The 19,974-nt window shown below is 40.7% G+C and overlaps 2 protein-coding genes across 12 annotated transcripts in view; one reads left to right on the forward strand and one right to left on the reverse strand.

Annotated features, from left to right (window-relative positions):
• The window catches only part of REV1 (REV1 DNA directed polymerase), a 96,401-nt gene extending 89,253 nt beyond the window's left edge, over positions 1-7,148 (forward strand). For all 10 annotated transcript variants that reach the window (XM_041756203.1, XM_041756204.1, XM_041756205.1 and 7 more), the window contains 9 exons: positions 1,034-1,136; positions 2,272-2,437; positions 2,676-2,878; positions 4,034-4,267; positions 4,873-4,993; positions 5,749-5,969; positions 6,082-6,238; positions 6,542-6,644; positions 7,007-7,148. In XM_041756203.1, coding sequence (XP_041612137.1) covers positions 1,034-1,136; positions 2,272-2,437; positions 2,676-2,878; positions 4,034-4,267; positions 4,873-4,993; positions 5,749-5,969; positions 6,082-6,238; positions 6,542-6,644; positions 7,007-7,118 — 1,420 coding nt within the window. In that variant the 3' untranslated portion in view covers positions 7,119-7,148. The remainder of the gene's footprint in view (positions 1-1,033; positions 1,137-2,271; positions 2,438-2,675; positions 2,879-4,033; positions 4,268-4,872; positions 4,994-5,748; positions 5,970-6,081; positions 6,239-6,541; positions 6,645-7,006) is intronic.
• The window catches only part of EIF5B (eukaryotic translation initiation factor 5B), a 99,255-nt gene continuing 86,313 nt past the window's right edge, over positions 7,033-19,974 (reverse strand). For both annotated transcript variants that reach the window (XM_041756215.1, XM_041756214.1), the window contains exons 15-24: positions 18,364-18,495; positions 17,456-17,638; positions 17,159-17,320; positions 15,425-15,556; positions 13,989-14,120; positions 13,805-13,881; positions 13,524-13,688; positions 11,326-11,464; positions 9,400-9,561; positions 7,033-9,052 (exon numbers count right to left, since the gene is read on the reverse strand). In XM_041756215.1, coding sequence (XP_041612149.1) covers positions 8,945-9,052; positions 9,400-9,561; positions 11,326-11,464; positions 13,524-13,688; positions 13,805-13,881; positions 13,989-14,120; positions 15,425-15,556; positions 17,159-17,320; positions 17,456-17,638; positions 18,364-18,495 — 1,392 coding nt within the window. In that variant the 3' untranslated portion in view covers positions 7,033-8,944. The remainder of the gene's footprint in view (positions 9,053-9,399; positions 9,562-11,325; positions 11,465-13,523; positions 13,689-13,804; positions 13,882-13,988; positions 14,121-15,424; positions 15,557-17,158; positions 17,321-17,455; positions 17,639-18,363; positions 18,496-19,974) is intronic.

A 19,974-nucleotide genomic window follows, 5' to 3' on the forward strand; every position in this document is an offset into this window, starting at 1 on the left:
TGAAGATGGCAGCTAGCATTCCGGTTACTTAATAGGAAGAGCCGTCTGAGTGGGAAGAGTGTACATCTTTTGAGTGAGGTGCCTCCCACCTCCCTTGGCCACGCATGAGGTCTCCTAGCTCTCAGCATCGACATCCAGTGTATAGTGCATCCTACATAGGAGGGGCTATCTGTGGGTTGGCCATACATGCACATTCTCCACCCCTCCACTGGTACCTGATATCTCTAATCACAGAGTGTTTTTGAGGTTCTGTAGCATAAATTGGCTTATTTCAAGTTGGCTCTTTGCTTTAGGCATAGCAGACATATTTGGTAACTTAGTATTTACCGATTTGCTTTCAGTATGTAAACTATGATTAACATTTTTCCTCTATCTTGTCTCCTCTCCTACTTGTATTTTAAGACCATTTTTAAATCAGTTTTTCGAGTTTATGCTATTTATTTTTATTGTCTAAGAGTTTATGCTATTTAAAAGTCATTTTAAGATAGTTTAGTGGTGTTCTGAAAGGATATGAAGATAAATGCATTAAACCACCATGGTCTACTAAAAATCTTGCTTTCAGTAAAGTTCTTCTGTATTTATTTGTGTGAAATAAAGACAGGGGGATTCATCATTCTTTCATAGCAATCTCAAAACACTGTATTTACATTTATGTTTTAGTAGCAACATAATATTGTTATTTGTATATATAGGCATTAACTACATCTTTTTAAAAACTTTTTTTCCAATTTGTTTTTAGTTGGCCAGGTCTTCTTTGTCTCTATCTCAAAGTCCCAGTGTTCTATATGATTTTTCTTTTACTCCTTGCTGTCTGTCAGTGTAGTAAATTTGTGATTATTGGCTTCCTTGAAGGAAGACTATCTCATCTCATTCATTTTTAAGGATTATATATTGGTACTTAATTATTTAAACTTTGTTACTTTCTTTATGACTTTCCTATACATCTTTAAACCATGCAGTACTTGTGAGGTACCAGTGAATATATAGGAGGTAGCTTTTGTTCCTTTAAAAAAGTGAATTCTATCACTTACAGGACCGTAACTCTTGACCAGGCCACAGATAGTGCAAAGATAATTGGAAAAGCTACACTAAATATGTTTCATACAATGAAACTAAATATATCGGATATGAGAGGGGTAAGTATATAACTTTAAAATTCTGACTTTCTTTCTATAATGTTTTTCTCATTTAAGGCTTGAACTAAGAATGGCTTGGGGGGGTGGGCAGACAGTTTATGTGCATATTTTCAGCTCCTTTAGAGTAATACCAGGAAGATAGAAACTGAAAAATTCTTGACTTTATCATCTGACCTGATATTTTTCAAATTTGTTCTGAAAGCTCATTTTGTCTCCTGCCTAGAATAATTTTGTACCTTGAACTTTTACAGATCTTTTAATTAACCAAGGGCTTATTTTACATATATTATCTGCTTTCTGTTCTCACTCCCCTAGAAGTAGATGGGACTGAGGAGTGTAGAACTGCAAATAAATCTTATACCTTTAAGGTCTTTTTTAATCAAATTCATTCTTATGTCTCTTGGTGCTCCAGAAGGAAGTATTTACCACAGGCACACAAACATGCCTTTGGGACATGTTGAGAGGGTATCAAAAATGTAAAAACCTTAATTTTCTTAAGGATGAACCTTTGTAGTAGGTTCCGTGTGTGTAGATGTACGTGAATGAAAGGCTTTCATTTGTTATTTCATCAACTCACTGGCTTGGTGTGGCATTTTTGGAAGAATTAAAGAATTACTAAGCCAGACACGATTAAAACTTCTCCCTGAAATACTGTTATAATAAGGCTTTCTGGTGGTGTGGGGGCACCGTTATCTATGCCTGGGGCACTGCCCATCCCACCCTACCCACACCCATTTATTTGAAAAGTATTTTAAACAGAAAAATGATAAATGAAGACTGCAAGTAGACCACCTCTTATAGAGGTCTTGTGGTTTTTTTAATGTTAAAAATGTAGTTGATTAGAACTTCAGTGGGATATAAAAGTACTAAACTTTTTTGGATTTTTTATTTTGAAGAGATTGCAATATACTTGGATAGAATTGGATACCCCAAGATTGAGGTGAATAACTGCTCACTAGCTAATTAGTATATTTGGTAAAAAATCATACAGAAGGCTGTTTGAATGTTTCCACTAATCTTTTATTCTAGAAATAGGATCTAGAATACCTTTTTAAAAAGAGCTGAGAAGTTTGCTTAGTTGAATTCATATTCTAGCTTCACTTTTCCTGGAACACATTTTCACTTCTGGTTCTAGGTTGGGATTCATGTCAATCAGTTGGTTCCCACCAATCGAAACGCTTCTGCATGCCCCAGTCGCCCATCAGTTCAGTCAGGCCACTTTCCTGGTGGGTCACACTCTGTCCTGGATCTCTTCCAAGTTCAGAAAGCTAAGAAATCCACCGAAGAGGAGCACAAAGAAGGTCAGTGGTCATCAGTGTGGTTCTTGTTTTGGTGCTGCTTTTATCCTTAGGCGGGCTAATAAGTTAATTCAAGAGTTGTCTGGCATGGCTCTATGTGACTCTTAAAGAAAACACTGGCATTCTAGATTATGATGAAACAATAGTATAAGTTCATTTTACTTAGTGTATTAAAGTAATCCATATTATCCCATACCTAAGGATCTGAGGAAGCTATTTTATGTATTTTCTATACTTTCAGTATTTCTGGCTGCTATGGATCTGGAAATATCCTCCGCCTCTAGAAATTGCACTTTCTTGCCATCTTTTTCTACACACCTGACATCAAGTGTCAGTCCAGTTACTAGCAAAGCTGAGTCTTCAGGGAAATGGAATGGTCTACATTCTCCCATCAGTTTAAAATCAAGAATTAACCTGAGTATAGAGGTTCCGTCACCTTCCCAGGTATATTTTTATAGTTCTACGTATGATTTAAGTGCAAAAGCAGACATTTTTAGTTAGTATAGGCAAGAAGGGGAGAGGGCTACCTGTTAGGATAGATCAAGGGCAGATCACAGTGTTACCAAATTTCAAATGAGAAATATCAAGGTAGGAGAAAGGTGGTGCTTTTGGCAAAGATCTGTGACTCTTGGAAGTTGTAGAACATGGTTGCAAGCCAGTTCTGCAGACTGCCAGTCAGTAACCACTTTACCTCTTTGTAGCGGCAGTAATCATGTGGATTTAACTCTATTCAGCAATACAGCTTTGGTGGTGAGTTGTAGGGGCCTCTGCCCAAGGTTTTTCTTGCAGCATTTGCAAATGGTTCCGTCTGTAGGGTGAACGATTTTCCTAACGTAAGCTAGTAATTCTGTTGGTGTGTGCTGTAAGTGTGGAACACTGTTGGAACTTTTGCTCCTTGCAAGGTAAGATAGCACTTTAAGCTATATTGGGAAAGTCCATTTCCCTGCTCCACTTCGTAGTAGGAGGCTGAAGGAAACACACATGCTGGCTGTAAGGCTCAGAAACGGACACTTGATACTTTTGCACTGGGTCCCGGGTGCTAGTGAGTCATCCAAAAGTAGTTGTTCCTGGCAAAGTAGAACATGGCCTAGCCAGCTTAATGGGATTCCAGGTTTCTAAATGGAAGTGCACAGGTGCATATAGGAATCTGGCATGTAGGCTAGAGAAAGGGAGATTTCCACAATCTCTCTTGTCTAACACGGTATTGTCAGAACCAGATTTATTTGTATTTGGGGGCAGATAGTCTACTGTGTGAGAGGTAAACTTCTCACCCAGGGCTCCGCTATCCCACTCCTAGGCGTTGGCCCTTGCCCCCTGGGTGAGGTCCAAGATACGAGGTTGACACGGGTTTGTGGGGTCTGGGCTTGTGTGTGGACTTGCCTGATTGGCGGTGCTGCCTCCCTAGACTTCACGTGTTGCTACTACTCAGGCTGCGATGGCAAGAGGCCAGCGGCCTTCCGAAAGTGTGCTGCTTTGGAGGATTTGCTTTCCTAGCCTGCTCCGCTGCACCTCTTGCTTATTATCCAGAATGTGCTAGCATTCAGTCCTAACCTCCTCTCTGAGCATGCTGTGACTCCAGACTCATGTGGGATCTTACAGCTCGACCAGTCTGTTCTAGAAGCACTTCCGCCTGATCTCCGGGAGCAAGTAGAGCAGGTCTGTGCTGTTCAGCAAGGAGAGCTGCATGGCGACAAAAGGAAAGAGCCAGTAAACGGCTGCAATACAGGAATTTTGCCACAACCAGTTGGGACGGTTTTGTTACAAATACCAGAACCTCAAGAATCTAACAGTGATGCGGGAATTAATGTCATAGCCCTTCCAGCATTTTCACAGGTAAGTCAAACTACAGACCTTCTACCTGGACTATGCTCACCCTTCCTACTGCAGCCCAGGACCTGTCTCACTTCCGCTTTTCCTTTGGATCCTACATTCCCCATAGCATACACCATATCCACTGCTACATCATCTAAAGGACAGACTGGCAGAGAAGAGGGAGCATGTGGTATGTGGATGCTTACAATCTCCACCCAGACGTACAACACATTGTTTCTACTTTCTTGCCCAGCGGTGACCATTGGGCCACACTTGAAATAACTGGGTAGAGATCTGTAATTGTAGACTAGAGACACTAAGACAGTCTTTTAAGTTTGGTGTTTGAAAAGATACTGCCCGTGAGCCTGTCTTCTTGTGTTTTGCCTTTCGTTTTCTAGTAATGCTGCTTACCCGGATGGTTCTGCTTGGTTTGGTTTTATTCAAGTCAGTTCTTAGCTGTAAGTTTTTTTATTCTCACCCTAAAACCAGGATACAGTGAGCTTCAATATTGAGGACCTATCAAGAATTCACACAGATCAGAGAAACATGATTTGAAAACAAAATCTGTTTTGTGAAAAATAGAGCATCAACTCCAGTTTGACTTTGAACCTTCTCTTTCTCACTAGGTGGACCCTGAGGTGTTTGCGGCACTTCCTGCAGAGCTTCAGAAGGAGCTGAAGGCAGCTTATGATCAAAGACAAAGGCAGGGGGAGAACACCGCTCAGCAGCAGCCGGCCACCGCGTCAGGTAAGCCCAGGAAGGGACCTGAAACAACCGAAGATAAGAAAAGAGATCATAGGGTGTGGTTACTGCAGCAGGTAACAGCCGGCGTCTGAGCTGCTGGTCCAGCTAAGAGCTCTTTGTATTGAAGGGAACGAGTACATGATGTGCCAAGTGTTGTCACGGTCCTGGCTGGATTTGTATCTGTAACTTCTTGACTGGAAAACACCTTCATTTCAGAAAAAGTCTGAATTATTACCAGAAATAGGTTGATATATCCAAGAGTGTAGGTTTAAATTTTTTTTTTTAATTTATTCATGATAGACATAGAGGCAGAGAGACATAGGCAGAGGGAGAAGCAGGCTCCATGCAGGGAGCCCGACGTGGACTCGATCCCGGGACTCCAGGATCACACCCTGTGCCAAAGGCAGGCGCTAAACCGCTGAGCCACTCAGGGATCCCAACAGTGTAGGTTTAAAACAAGAAATGTGGAAGTGTCTGAACAAGCATTATAGTATGGCCTGAACTGTTATCCTTCACCTGTTGAATTTCCACTTAATCCTGATGGGCCCCTCTTTATAGACTAGATTTTAATAGGTGACGAGCACTGGTAGTGGGAGCCCTAGAGCCTGCGCTTACCGCCAGGTACTGCATCCCAGTCTTGCTAAGGGGCCTGTGTTGGGATGTGTGCACGCATGCATAGGGGCTATATTTAAGGAGGAACAAGAACTTGTATTGTCTGAACATACTTTGTTGACAATCTCACGTTCGTATTCTTACAGTGCCAAAGAATCCGTTACGTCAGCTAAAACCAGCAGCAGTGAAAGAAAAGAAACGAAACAAGAAGAAAAATCCCATCAGTCCCCCCAAAAAGATCCAGAGTCCTTTGAAAAACAAGTTGCTTAATAGTCCTGTGAAAACTCTGCCTGGGGCCTGTGGGAGTCCTCAGAAGTTAATTGATGGGATTCTAAAACATGAAGGTCCTGCTTCTGAGAAACCTCTGGTAATAGTTTTCATACTCTTTAAACTTTGACCTCTTCTTTTACCAGATTTTAATGTTGTACTTGCTGTTACGTATAAATACAGCACTTTTTATCGTTTGTTTTCTTTAACAGGGAGAACTCTCTGCTTCCACTTCAGGTGTGCCAGGCCTCTCTGGTTTGCAGCCTGAGCCAGTTGGCTGTGGGAGACCCCCAGCACCAAACCTGGCAGGAGCTGTTGAATTCAGTGATGTGAAGACCTTGCTCAAAGAATGGATAACTACCATTTCAGGTTGGCTTGGCCGGTGGGACAGTCGCAGACTGAGATATAACAACAGTTCTAGATTTTAGAACATGAACAGACTCGACTGTAGAAATGGAACTCATTTTTCTAAATCTGGTAGGCTAAAACCAGCCACCCTCTAACCTTTCAAACTCTGGGGCCGACTTTGAAAAGTGCCTTAACTATAGACCATTTGTTTGACGGCTCTACGTCAGTGGGAGAGCTTACAGAAATGCGAGTCTCCTTTATGCCTGCAGCTAGCTGTCTTTAAAAGGAGGCTGGTCCTTATTTGAAGTTTTTCCCCCTCTCTAGATCCAATGGAAGAAGACATTCTGCAAGTTGTGAAATATTGTACTGATCTAATAGAGGAAAAAGATTTGGAAAAACTGGACCTAGTTATAAAATACATGAAAAGGTAATTATTCGATATTTTTATCAGAACAAGAAAATCAGGCATCTCACACAGGTACTCAAGGGGAAGCAGAGTAGCTTTTACACTTCTGGGCAAGCTGCTAACTGTACTCTTTAGAGTTAGTGAAAAGGGGATACTCTATGTTTTGAATCCCAAAGAAATGCCATAATACAAGCAAAAGATTGTTCCCCTCGAGATTTATATGGCTTAAAACCATAGTAGGTACTTTTGAGCATTCTAGGGATTTGGCCAAAGTTGGTTCTTATATAAAAACATTAAAACCCTGATGATTTATGTTCAGCTGATTCTTGTGGGAGGAGGAGTCCATCATCTTACCTGATGTCTTTTCTTAACCCACCTTTTAGGTTGATGCAGCAGTCGGTGGAATCGGTTTGGAACATGGCATTTGACTTTATTCTTGACAACGTTCAGGTGGTTTTACAACAAACTTATGGAAGCACATTAAAAGTTACATAAATATCACCAGGGAGCCTGGTGCTCTCTGCTAGCTGTGCCATAAGTGCTTGTGAGGTATTTGCAAAGTGCATGATAGTAATGCTTGGAGTTTTTATAATTTTAAAATTTTGTTTTTAAGCAAGTGTTTTGTACATTTCTTTTCAATAAGTGCCAAATTTGTCAGTATTGCATGTAAATAATTGTGTTAATTCTTTTACTGTAGTATAGATTCTATTTACAAAATGTTTGTTTATAAAGTTTTATGGATTTTTACAGTGAAGTGTTTACAGTTGTTTAATAAAGAACTGTATGTATATTTTGTACAGGCTCCTTTTTGTGAATCCTTTAGGAAGCAAATCCTGCACTGTTAATTCTATTTAAAGGCTGAGGAAACCTACAAGCAGACCATTCTTACAGGCTCCGTACTAAGCTTTGAAATTCCTGAGAGGTCCCAGACTGGGATTCTACTTGTTCCGGGTAAAGCCTCTAAATAATCTTATCACTCTTGTCCCCAAGCATGAACACAGGAGCATGTTAAGAAAATCTTCTTTACTTCTTCTAAGTGGAGGGATTTACACATTTTAAATTAGAACACACACATAATTGAATAATAAGCTTTTCCTGGGAAAAAGATGTCCCACAGATGTTTGAGCGGTCTCATCTCTGCTTCTACTATCCCTGGAGAAGCTTCAGTAGTAGTGAAGAATGGTACAGATTTTCTAGACTATGCTATACCATAATACTTGAAAAATATAATTTATAATCCTGTGCCAGTGAATACGTGGGGACATTTTCTTCAAAACACCCCACACTGCCCTTAGCACTGTGCTATACATAGGTAGTCCAATATGAGAGATCTGTGACCAAAATTCATCCCCCACTAACAGATTCCTTGCCGTGGGGAAAATTTCATGTGGACTTGCCACACTCTTCGGGAAAACTAGCTAAATCCAATTACTGCTATCAACAAATCATGATGTCTCCGCAACAGCTTAGGAGCACTAAGCAAGCCCCAACAGTCCATCAGCTCCCTACTGACTGCCCCATCAGGGAACGTACGCATGATAGGATTTTCTAGGACAAATTAGACCAAGACTGATGTACAAAAATTCTAACACTGACGTGTGCTGGCACACAAGGTATTACACACCAAAGCTGATGACTCGTGGAGAGAAGCTATGCTAGCATGGAAGCCTAACAGCTCACTGGTGGATGTCTGTTTTCTTTATTGGTAGTTCAGAATTGTGCTGATTACAGTGGACTCTCAGGACTATACAAGCAGTAAATAGCAGCCAGCTACGCTTTACACCATGGTTTCACACAAAGCAGATAAAGAGATATCAGAGTGCCTAATTTTCTATTTTAAAAAATTCCTAAGGGCATACGGCAGAAGAATGCTGGAAAAAAAAAATCACCGTGGGAAGGGATATGCATAAATAAAGAAGTATTTCTTACATCAAAAAAGTCCCATAAATCACAAAATCTGCAGAAGCTTGGTTAATCAAATACTGCAGTACTGATTTAATCAGTATAAAATTGAAAGAGCTTTAGATCTGTAATAAAAATCCAAATTTGGGTTAGGGCAAACTTTAAAACAGCAGCCAGTAGAGAAGGGTCGGGAAAGGAGGGGGCAGGTGAACAGGCACGTTGGAACTGTGGGGACATGTAATCGACCACTGTCAAACCAGTGTAAGTTTCTTGGTTTCTCATGGAAAACATTTTATACACCTATTTTTTTCCTTCCATACTTAAGTTCATCAGTGTCCAGATACATCCGTCTTGTTTTTCTTGGTGATTTTACAACATAATATTGCATTTATTCCAATTTCCTGCCCCATGTGGAAAAATTAGATGATTTCAAATACTTTCTTCAGCTCCACAATAAGCTGCCAGTCACTCTTCTGCATCTCATCTCTGAACCAGTCTTTGAGGGCATCGATGGACTGCCGGCTGATCTGCAAGCCCGAGGCACAGACAGGGTCAGGAACAGGGTAACCGTTACATGCCGAGGACAAGCACGGGGCCTGTCACCAGATACTGCCCATTAAAAAGAAACCTTAGCTAAGATAAGTGCAGTGCTCGTCTGCCTATTTGGAATAGTGGACTGAGGAGGCCCCTTCCTCAACAAAGCCAGGGCCCCCTCACAGACCTGCCCCTGCCCTGAGAAGCAGCTAATCCTCTCAGAGTGCACAGGTCCAAACTTCCAGCCCTAAGAGCTAGTGCATAAAGGTAGCCAGAGAAGAGTTGACCCCCCCTTCCCCACCCCTTTCCTAAAATGGGCCACTTTGAGGGAGACACTTACCTTACTGACAAGAATGTCTGTAGCTTCAAAATGTCTTCCATACATTTTGGGAGATTCACCAGGGATAGGTTCTATTTTGACACAGACTTCTTGTCCTTTTTTTGCGACATCCACTTGTTTATGGTTTATTTCAATACTTGTTACTATTCCAATGTCAACAAACTGTAAAATAAGAACTGCAGTGTAAGCAGAGGAATCCTGCCAGTCACAGGCACTGCAACTGGACAGCTGAAATAAAAACTGGAGCAAAAGAGCCAGTTTAAAAGCCCTGGCTCTGTGACCTTCTCTAGCACTCATCACTGCAGTTTTCTCACTGGGAAACTAGGCAATGACACCACCACATCCCCCCTGGCCTTCACAAGATGGCTGTGAAGATCATGTGCTTTAGATAACCTGGGAAGTGCCCTGTCAGTCCAGTGTGGCTTACTACTACTGCCTATCCTTTCACACTACAGGTGCCATATTGCGAGAGAATGGCAGGCACAACACTTCTCAATTAGAAATGAGCTTGGAGTGGGCGGTATGGTGAGCAAGGGGATTGAGGATTACGTCAGGGTGGCAGCCAGGGACACATCACATGGGGTCCCACAGGCTGTTAGAGGATCAAAGTTGTTGAGTGGTCTGAGCTTAGTGACCATGCAGGAGAAAACCACTCCACTGCCTGCCTTGTGAAGAGATAAAGGAGAGTAAGAGTGAAACCAAGGGCTTTGATGTGGCAAAAGCCACAAATAATTGCTGCAAGCAAATGTCCTTAGTTCACTGAAATGGTATAAAAGCAACGGCTCCTGGAAGTAAGTCCTAGTGCTCAGATGACTTCTAAGTGCCATTTCCCACTAAAGGAACCAGGTGTGAGGCAGTGAAAGTACTAGATGAGCCCAGAACAGCAGCACCATAAAGGAAGAAGATGCTCCACGTGCTGTGTGTTAAGTGCTGAAGTAACCAGCTTGAATGGGCTCCCGCTGACCAGAATGGAGAACTGGGGTTTCAAAAATACTGGTATTGGATGGTAACATCAAATTTTATATTTTTCAAATTTTATTTTTAAAAAGTGACTGTGTATAAGGTACCTAATGAAAAGTTGGGGGTGGGGGTGGGGGTGGAGGGTGGGGATCACAATGTTACAAACATTGTATAACTGCCTTAGGCAAGGATTACCAATCACTAAATCTACCAGGATACAGACTGTTGAAACAGGATATTCACAGGTACTCAAAGTGCCCCAGAGATTACTTAGTAATTACAAAGGGAGACAGATGTGTTTCTATTGGCAGTGCTGAGGCAACAGCACCTTCCCCAGGAAAGGAAGATGGCATCGCCACAATAAGAAATCCTGTGTGACAGGGCAGGAGGTGCTTGGGAACACCTGCGCATACAGTATCTGTTCCAACAACTATAACTTCTGTCTAGTGAGGAGGAAACCATCAGACAAATCCAAGTTGAGAAATAATCTGCAAAACAACTGGACTCTACAGAAAGGATGGGAGGGGCTGTTTCTACTGGGACTAAAACCTGTAATAACCAAAAGCAAAGCCCCTTGAAGGGATCTGGGGCCAGATGGGCAGGTGGCATTAGAAAGACATTTGGGACAACTGGGGAAATGTGAGAACTATAAACTATAGGACATTAACTCAATTTTTCTTAGGTATGACGCTAATCTCAAGGGAAGGAATGAGTGAGTGTTGGTTATTCTATAAACTTTTCTCCAGGCTTGAAACTTTAAAACATTTTTTACAAGGGCAATAATTCACAGTACCTTGCAACTTTCATTTGCTGAAGCAATAATACTTGGTGCTAGGAATCAACAGTGGCACTTGTACTGAGGTATAAAACAGACGGCGACAAGCTGTGCTTTGTCGCCAATCCTGGACTCCCCATTTTACTCATTTAAGAGACCATACTTGTTTTCAAAGTACAACCAGAACTTACATTTTTGCTAGGGACGCACATGGGTGTCCCCTGTTTCACCTGACCTGCTTCCACAGTCACTCCCATCACTATTGGGTCTCGAGAATTAAAAATATACTGGGGGAGGATTTTCATCTTGCAGGGAAATACTGCTATATGCCTAAAAGGAAAAAAGAAAACCCAAAAATTTTGAAGCTGACCAAACCACTTAAACATTAAAAACAAATACAAGTAAGTATGAGGCTTCTGTTGGATAAAAGCAATACCCCCCAGGGGGTGCCAGAGGAGCAAGAAAGACGCTGCTGACAGTGGTCAGTAGTGTCTGTTCTGGTCCAGGCCACCTGCCTGGAATGCTTCATCCCCTCACCATCTTCTTCCCTTCCCTCCCTCCATGCTGTTGCTTCCCAAGTCTTAAAAAAGCTGCCTCCCTGGAGCACTGAGCCCTGCCCCTAAATTTAGATGGGAGTTTAGAACCTTGATGGAACCCACAGGCAGTATCCTGGGGACCACAGACATCGAACAACAGCCACTCTCTCCATACCATGTCCCCCAATCAGGTGATCCAAAAGGCCACTATTTTCCTGCTTATTAGCAAGCATGTGCTCAGTATACTTTCAGTGTCTAGCAGTCTTCTCTAACCAAGTCTTTTTGTTTCCAGTTTCATGATTTTTTTTTTTAAGATTTTATTTATTCATGAGATACACCCAAAGAGAGGCAGAGGGAGAAGCAGGCCCCATGCAGGAAGCCCGATGTGGGACTCTATCCTGGTACTCTAGGATCACACCCCGAGCTGAAGGCAAACGCTCAACCGCTGAGCCACCCAGGTGTCCCAGTTTCATGATTTCAAGTGAGCATATCTCAATCTCCTAACACTCACCTGGCAATTCTACTTTAAATATGTAGCCCAAATTGAGCCACCCTCTGTCTTACCTGGAACACTGGGAGCTCAACAAGGGCCTTCATGGACTCGCTGAGATCCTCCCTAAGGGCCAGAGTCCCACCAACCTCTCTGACCCCATCTCCTACTGCTCCCCATCATTCTCAACGTGGCTGCCCCCAAGGGCTGCCCTGCTGCCTGAACAGCTCACTTCATTCCCTCCAGGTCTCTATTTGAAGGGGAGACCTACAGAGCTGAGCTGCTGCCCCCTGCCACACTGCTGGTCACGTCTCTTCCCTGAATTAGGGTTTTCCTCTTCCGCTCTTTGGCACTTACCCTACTTCTCATGTGTTCACTACTTGTATCCCCTGAGCTGCAAGAGGAAGGGGGGGGGGGGGGGACCTGGTCAGGGTCACTGCTGACTTGTCCAGCACCTGCAGTGAGCCACCATGTTACATGGGGCAAGCTGTGAGGTCAGCTGGAGAAGCAAGCTCTCTTCCAATAGAATACTTCCCTTCATTTCAGTCCCTCACCTTCCACATTCTCATATTGTTCCTTCCTTCCTGTGTAATACCAGTTAAGGAACTCCAAACAAGAGGATTTTAGCAACTACTCACCAATTGATGAGACCCAGGTCTGCCAATTTGAAAATTAAAAACTAAAAGGCTACAGAGCTTTGTTAACACACTGCTGGAATGCCTCAGATGGGCAGAATTTATGGTTTTTAATACATTCCATCAGGATGCAGCCTCTTCTGTTTGAGCAAATGCCATGCGCTTCTACTGTCCACGTACCTTTCTTGCACAGATGTCCCCCACGGGTCTGAAGTTTGCCTATTGCCACCTTGCTTTTACAAAAGACCTACATTAGTACCTGCTTTCTCTAACCTCTGAGGAGAATTTTGCTTTTATGAAAAAAGGCAAAAAGCAAAAACATTTAGCATTTGTTTTACAGTGAGCCATTAAGAGTCAGCGGGCACCCCAAAGAGTGGCCCCGCTGAGCTTGTTCCCAGGGACCACACTCAGCATCTCACTATCATGCTGCCGGAGCTGTGTCTGTCTATGAGCAATTGGCCTTCACCTCAATTTTTTTTTTTTTAAATCTGCTATCAAGATGTGTCCTAAGATAGCAGAAAAGCATGAGAGAGATTATAGTTTGAGCCTAGGAGTGTTCAAAAATTTCCCATATGAATTAATGGTAATTGCTTCCTCCCTTCATGCCATTTTGGCTTATGGAAGGTTTCACAGGAATGCTCTTTCAGGATAGTGGAAGCAGCCTGCATTTGGTAATTCTTAACCATTTCATTGCCAAAGACCCAAAGTAAGTAAAATCACCAACTTACTTAAATTCTTCTTGTTTCTGTTTCTTGTAGTCTTGTCTATATTTCGTAAAGGCATCAAATAAATGATAAATAATTTCTGCACTAAAAATTCTAACTCCTAAACTATCAGCCATTTCTTGTGCATCCCGTTCAATTCTCACATCAAAGGCCAAAATTACTGCATACCTGAAAGGTTCAAACACAATAAAGAGCATTTGGTGAAACACAGAGTATGTCACGAAGGACTGTTTGAAGACAACAAGTAATATGAAAGCCTTCACAGCAGAAGAGAAATTACTTACTGGGGATCATGTTCTAGCATCACTGAAGCCTTCATAACATCTTTTTTATGGACTGGACCAATGTTAATTCCTGCATACTGTAGAAAGGGAATTTCTGAGCTTAAATGCCTGTGTCCGGTAAAAGAAACAGAACCACCAACCACAACTACCACAGACTCCTATAGAGTCAGGTAGAAATACTTACGGGCACTTCTGATGTTTTTAGAAATTCAAGTAGAGCTTCCAAAGATCCCAGTGTAGATGCTTGAACATAGACTCCTTTTTCTTCCAACTTGATAGCATTTAGCGTCTGCTTTAACTCATGGATCAACTCATCCTTGAAAAGAAATTAAATTTGACAAGGTTGTGAATGCATCTCTATCAGCAATGCCTTAGAATTAAGCTGCATTTCTTTTTTTTTTTTTTTTTAAGATTTTATTTATTTATTCATTGGAGAGAGAGAGAGAGGCAGAGACACAGGCAGAGGGAGAAGCAGGCTCCATGCAGGGAGCCCGACATGGGACTCGATCCCAGGTCTCCAGAATCACGCCTTGGGCCCAAGGTGGCGCTAAACTGCTGAGCCACTCAGGCTGCCCACATTTCTGTTTTTTTAAATTAAGTATCCACCTGAAAATAGGAAACCAAAGCTAAGAAAAAGTAAGACGTAGCAGAACCTGTGCTAGAAAAGAGGCAGCGATTCGGGGGCCAAATCTGAGCTGTGTCCCACACTTCACCTTTGTCTTACACTTCCTAGTACTGAGATCTATTGAGCTTCTGCTGTGCTTCACAAATAAGGTAGACTAGGTGAGCAGAATGAAACAAAAATAATCTTTTCAAAGTTAAAAGCACTTTATCAATATAATGTGTTATGGAAGCCCACAGAGTCTGCTTGAGTGTCTTTCCTGAAATGCCTCAGCATCCTCTTCCTCTGTCACTGCTCCTTTAGAGACGAAGAGATTTTCCCTAGGAATAAGGACAGTCACATCCAAGCCATGAAGGATGCAGAAGTCCATGCCACAGCTGGGACTGGCTGCAGAGGAAGGCTGGCCCTCTTCTCACTGGCCCTAAGGTGGACTGATTCCCTGATGGTGGTGACTTGATGCTGCCAGGACACAAGATAAGCTAATATGCTAGGAACAGAGAGCCATCTTCTCTTTGGCAAGTGAGTATATCAACTCAAAGTTTCCTTTTGGGAAACTATACTAGACTCCAGTGGGCATCTACTCCTACAGACACATACACAAGCTTTAAAACGACTCCTACTTCCTTGTAATATTTTGAGTTTTGTCTGCGTATTCTGACATCTAAAAACATGAACTACTTCTGGTCTTAGATTCATTTTTTATTTAAATAAAGTGTATATAAAAAATAAATAAATAAATAAATAAATAAATAAATAAATAAATAAATAAAGTGTATATTTTAGAATTCTAGTGTATATAAATATTACTTATGTTAATTCACAGGACTGTGCAAACTGAAGTAATCTAAAAGCATCAACTATTTGCTATGAGCCTCCAGGTAAAGCTTCACAAAGACAAAGGTGCCCACTTCATCCATCATTACTAGGATGTGTCCTGCGGACACACCAGCAGGACCTCCAATAACTCTAGAGGGGAAAAAAATTTTTAAGTAACTTACTTTAAGAACTGGGATTTCATCTTCTTTATAAGCCACCAGGAGGGGTAAACCAGCCAATGTCTTCTCTAGGTCTTTTCCAAGAATCTTTACCCCCTGAGCTGCTTCTACTTCTTTATGCTTTTCATACTGGTTCTGTAGAGATCAAAACATGTGTTACCACATTTATTTGCAAAGTGGCTGGCAGTAGGAGATGATGTGAGATAATATTTTTAGGATCATGGGGTAGGGAAATTTTTCTTAGACACAAAGCAATAAACACAAAAGATTGATAAATTCACACTAAAATGAAAGATTTCTGTTTCTTAAGATACCATAGAAAAGGTGAAAAGACAAGTCACAGAGTAGGAGAAGATGCTGTGATGCATACAAGCCACTAACAAACTAGTCTCCTGACTATACAGACTATTCCCTAATTAATCAAGTCAGACAATGCTGGAGCACAGAGACATTTCACAAAGGAATGAACTTCAATGGTTAATAAACATACAAAATGCCCAACCATATTTCAATCAGGCAAGTACCAAATGAAACAACGAGCTACCAGATTTGAACATTTAAAAATCTGACAGCATCAAAGAGCTGACAGAAGTGAAATAATGAAAACTCTAATATACTGCAGGTGAAAGTGTAACTTGTTGGACTCACTGTGGACAACAGTGTGGCCTTATCCAGTAAAACTGGAGCTGAGCATAAGTCAGGACTCAGCAATTCACTCCTAGGCATATACCCTGCAGAATCTTGCACAATTGCACCAAGAGATAATACAATTATGTTTGTAGCAACAATACTGTTTGTAATAGCAAAAATTTAAAACCTGGAGATAGCCTACAGTTGCCATCAACAGGAGGACAGATAAATAAACCATGATTTTAAATATATATATACATATACATACATACACATTTTTTTTTAGATTTTATTTATTTATTCATGAGAGACACAGAGAGAGCAGAGACACAGGCAGAGGAAGAAGCAGGCTCCATGCAGGGAGCCCAATGCGGGACTTGATCCCAGGTCTCCAGGATCATGCCCTAAGCCAGAGGTAGACGATTAACCGCTAAGCCACCCAGGCGTCCCAACCATGATATATTTATGCAGTGGAATATCCCACAAAAAAATGACCTATAGCTATATGAAAAAACATGGGTAAATCTTAAAGGTGTTTTGTTTTGGTTCTTTGACTAGAAGCAGCCAGATACAATGGAAATGAGAATGATCCCACTTATATGAAGTCCATACACAATTTTTAGGGGCACACACACTCAGGTATTAAAAAACTATTTTTTAAAGGCTATTAATTACTACCATAAAAATTGAAACATGGTTAACTTTTAGGAAGGTGTGGGGGTGGCTTACACCAATGAGAGGCACACAGGCTTCCAGGGTGTCAGCAATGATCTATTCTTCATCTGTTTGTCTGCTTTTTAAAAATCTGTTGAACTTTTCTATGTTTTGTGTAGTTTTCTGTATTTATTTCATCATAAAAAATGTTTAAAAACTAGTCAGGGTAGAACCAAAACAATATACTTCAGTTCTCATGGAAAGCTCAGATGAAAAATAAGAACATGCATACATCTCCACCCTGATGGATGATCCCTTCCGCATGAAGATACCTAATATAGGACAAGGAGCGAGGGCGTATTAGGCCAGGCAGCTCTTGAAGTGAGGAAGTGACCTCAACAGAACTTACACTGTATATGTCCCCATGTGTCAACATTTACCACCTAGGCTTACCTTCACCCTTAATTCCTTCATAGGAGGAGGTAATAGGAGGCCTCGAATCTGAGTTACAATGGGCCCTTCTACTCCAGGAACAATAATTGTATCTCCTTCCTTCAAACGCCCATTGATCAGTATCACATCTATAGTGGTGCCCATTCCTGGTAGAGCCTTAACCTGAGAGACATAAGTGTAAAGGGAATGAGATATATGATATACTATGCTGACTGAATCTAAAAGCAGAAGACATCCCCACCCAAGAACTCACTGTTAAAGGAATAAAAGAAAATAAACTGAAAAACCCATCAGTACCTCCATAACCTGTGCTCTTAGCTCCTCACAGTGTGCAAGTCTCTTGCTTAACATGGTCTGAGTTAACTCGACAAGAAGGTAGATCAGACTTCCCATACCATCACCAGTATGCGCAGAGGTAGGTACCAAGGACACAAAAGTACGGGGATCCTTATTCTCATAAAACAAAGCTGCATTCAAACCCTAGAAACATAAAAAGCAAAAATCATTCCAAAAGACCAAGCTGTGGAAGGAAACATCCAGAACAGTATGACTGATTAGATGACAGGCAAGTAGCTTGTCTTTCTGAAATTCCTCAAAAACACTCAAGAGATCATGCATATTATGTAGTTCTTTCACAAAAAAAGTAATTTCTTTCCAGGTTTTCTTTTTCTTTTTATCGATTGGGAGGGAGGGGCAGAAGGGGAAGGGGAGGGGGAGGGGGAGGGAGAGGGAGAGGGAATAGGAAAGAGAGGGGGAAAGGAGGGAGAGGGGTGGGGGGAGAGGGGGGGGGGGGAGAGAGAGAGAGAGAGAGAGAGAGAGAGAGAAAGAGAGAGAGAGAGAGAAAGAGAGAGAGAGAATATCTCAAGCAGAAAGCCAGATGCAGGGCTTGATCTCACAACCCTGAGATCATTGACCTGAACTGAAAACTAGAGACAGACACTTAACAGACTGAGTGATCCAGGCACCTCTTCAAATCAACTTTATTTTTAAAAATAAACAGTCAGATTATAAAAACAGATCTTTGAAGTATTAGCTAATTTAAAAAGAAAAAGGGATAGGGAAAAGAATGGAGAACACTCCTTGGCATTGATAAGGGAACAGAACCAACATTAGTGAAAATGTTGGCTTTAGTATAAGGACAATAGAACAAAAGTAAAAATATTCTATGATATAGACTCTTCATCAAGAAGGAAAAGTTTTCTTACCTGCTGTGCAAATTCCACAATAATAGCCTTTGCTCGCTCCTCAAATTCATCTTTTGTATTCTTTTTCTGCTTCTTTAAAGTAGCAGCCACATCAGAGTCAGGGCTCTTTTTCCAATCATACAACCTATCAATCTGGAAAAAAAAAAAAATTTCATGAGAAACATCTTTAAAACATTCAAAACACTTAGGAATTTAATTAAGGTTAAAGCTTCTAAAAATTCCTAATGTATATTAAATATATTCAGGAGAGTGTGAATTACTAATATTTTATTATACCAAAAAGCCTGTATAATAACCTGCTTAACTGCATCCCCTCTTAAATTAGAAACTTCTGAGGTAACATGCTGCCCATCAGCTTCCAAACCAATTTATGAAAGGCTGTCATTTGTTTGCAAAAGATGAGATCCTAGAATTATCTTAGGATAATATACTTATTAGTGTATTTTTTTTTGAATTCCAAAATGGCTGTCTTTAGTAGTCAGAATAATAGCAAGTATCATCAGGAAAATTATACACCAAAAAAATAGAAAATAAAAGATAATTACATCCTATTTTAGAAAACAGCCCATCTGAATTTTTATTGCTCAAATTATATTTGCTGTTAAAAAAATCACGTATTTTCCTTCACTTTTCAAGTGTGATAAATGGGTATAGAGAGGAAAAACTATTTAGTAGTAAAAACAAATAAAATCTGTTTCCTCAGTCTAGAACCACAAGAGTCTGCCCAAATCTGAATGCTACAGAGGAGAAAAATTAGTAAGCAGAAATAGCCCCAGAAATGACAAAGATGTTGTAATTAGCATATGAGGTCCTTAAAATAGTTATTATAAGATATGTGACTTTAAAGGAAAAACATGAAACCTGTGGACCTAAAAATATATATATTATTTGAAATAAAAATTTACTGGATAAGCTTAATAGCAAACTACATGTTACAAAAGACTGGAGACCTTGAAGATGTAGCAATAAATACTATCCCAACTGAAGCATATGAAAAAAGATGAAAGAAAACCTCACTTATGAAAAATATAACCAAAAATTTTTTTAATTGATGAAGACTACAAGTTCGTAGATCTAAGAAAAACAAACCAAAGTAGGATAAACAAATTATTACATAATCTCAATTGTGAACCCTTAAAATTTCTTAAAAGCAATCAAAGCAAAAGGAAGACATATTACATACAGGGAAACAAAGACAACTAGACATAAAAACCATAAAGCAATGATGAAGGAAAAATTTTTTTTATAGAAGGAAAAAAATTTTAAACCTAGAAGTCTGTATCAAGTAAAAATATTCAGGAAATAATTTGATTCAAATGATAATAAAAGCACAATATACCTAAGCAGTGTTTTTTTTTTTTTTTTAAGATTTTATTTATTCCTAGAGATAGAGAGAGTGCTCACTTGTAAGCACAAGTGAGGGGAGGAGCAAAGGGAAATGGACAAATGGACTCTGCCTTTAGCACAAAACCCAATACGGTGCTCAATCCCATGACCCTGAGAGCACAACCTGAGTCAAAATCAATAGTTGGATGCTTAACCGACTGAGTCACCAGGAACCCCTCAGCAATGCTTTCAACAGTGTGTAAAACATACCCTTAAATGCTTCTA

Source organism: Vulpes lagopus, chromosome 5 (genome assembly GCF_018345385.1).
Source record: "Vulpes lagopus strain Blue_001 chromosome 5, ASM1834538v1, whole genome shotgun sequence".
In the NCBI taxonomy this organism is placed as follows: Eukaryota; Metazoa; Chordata; class Mammalia; order Carnivora; family Canidae; genus Vulpes; species Vulpes lagopus.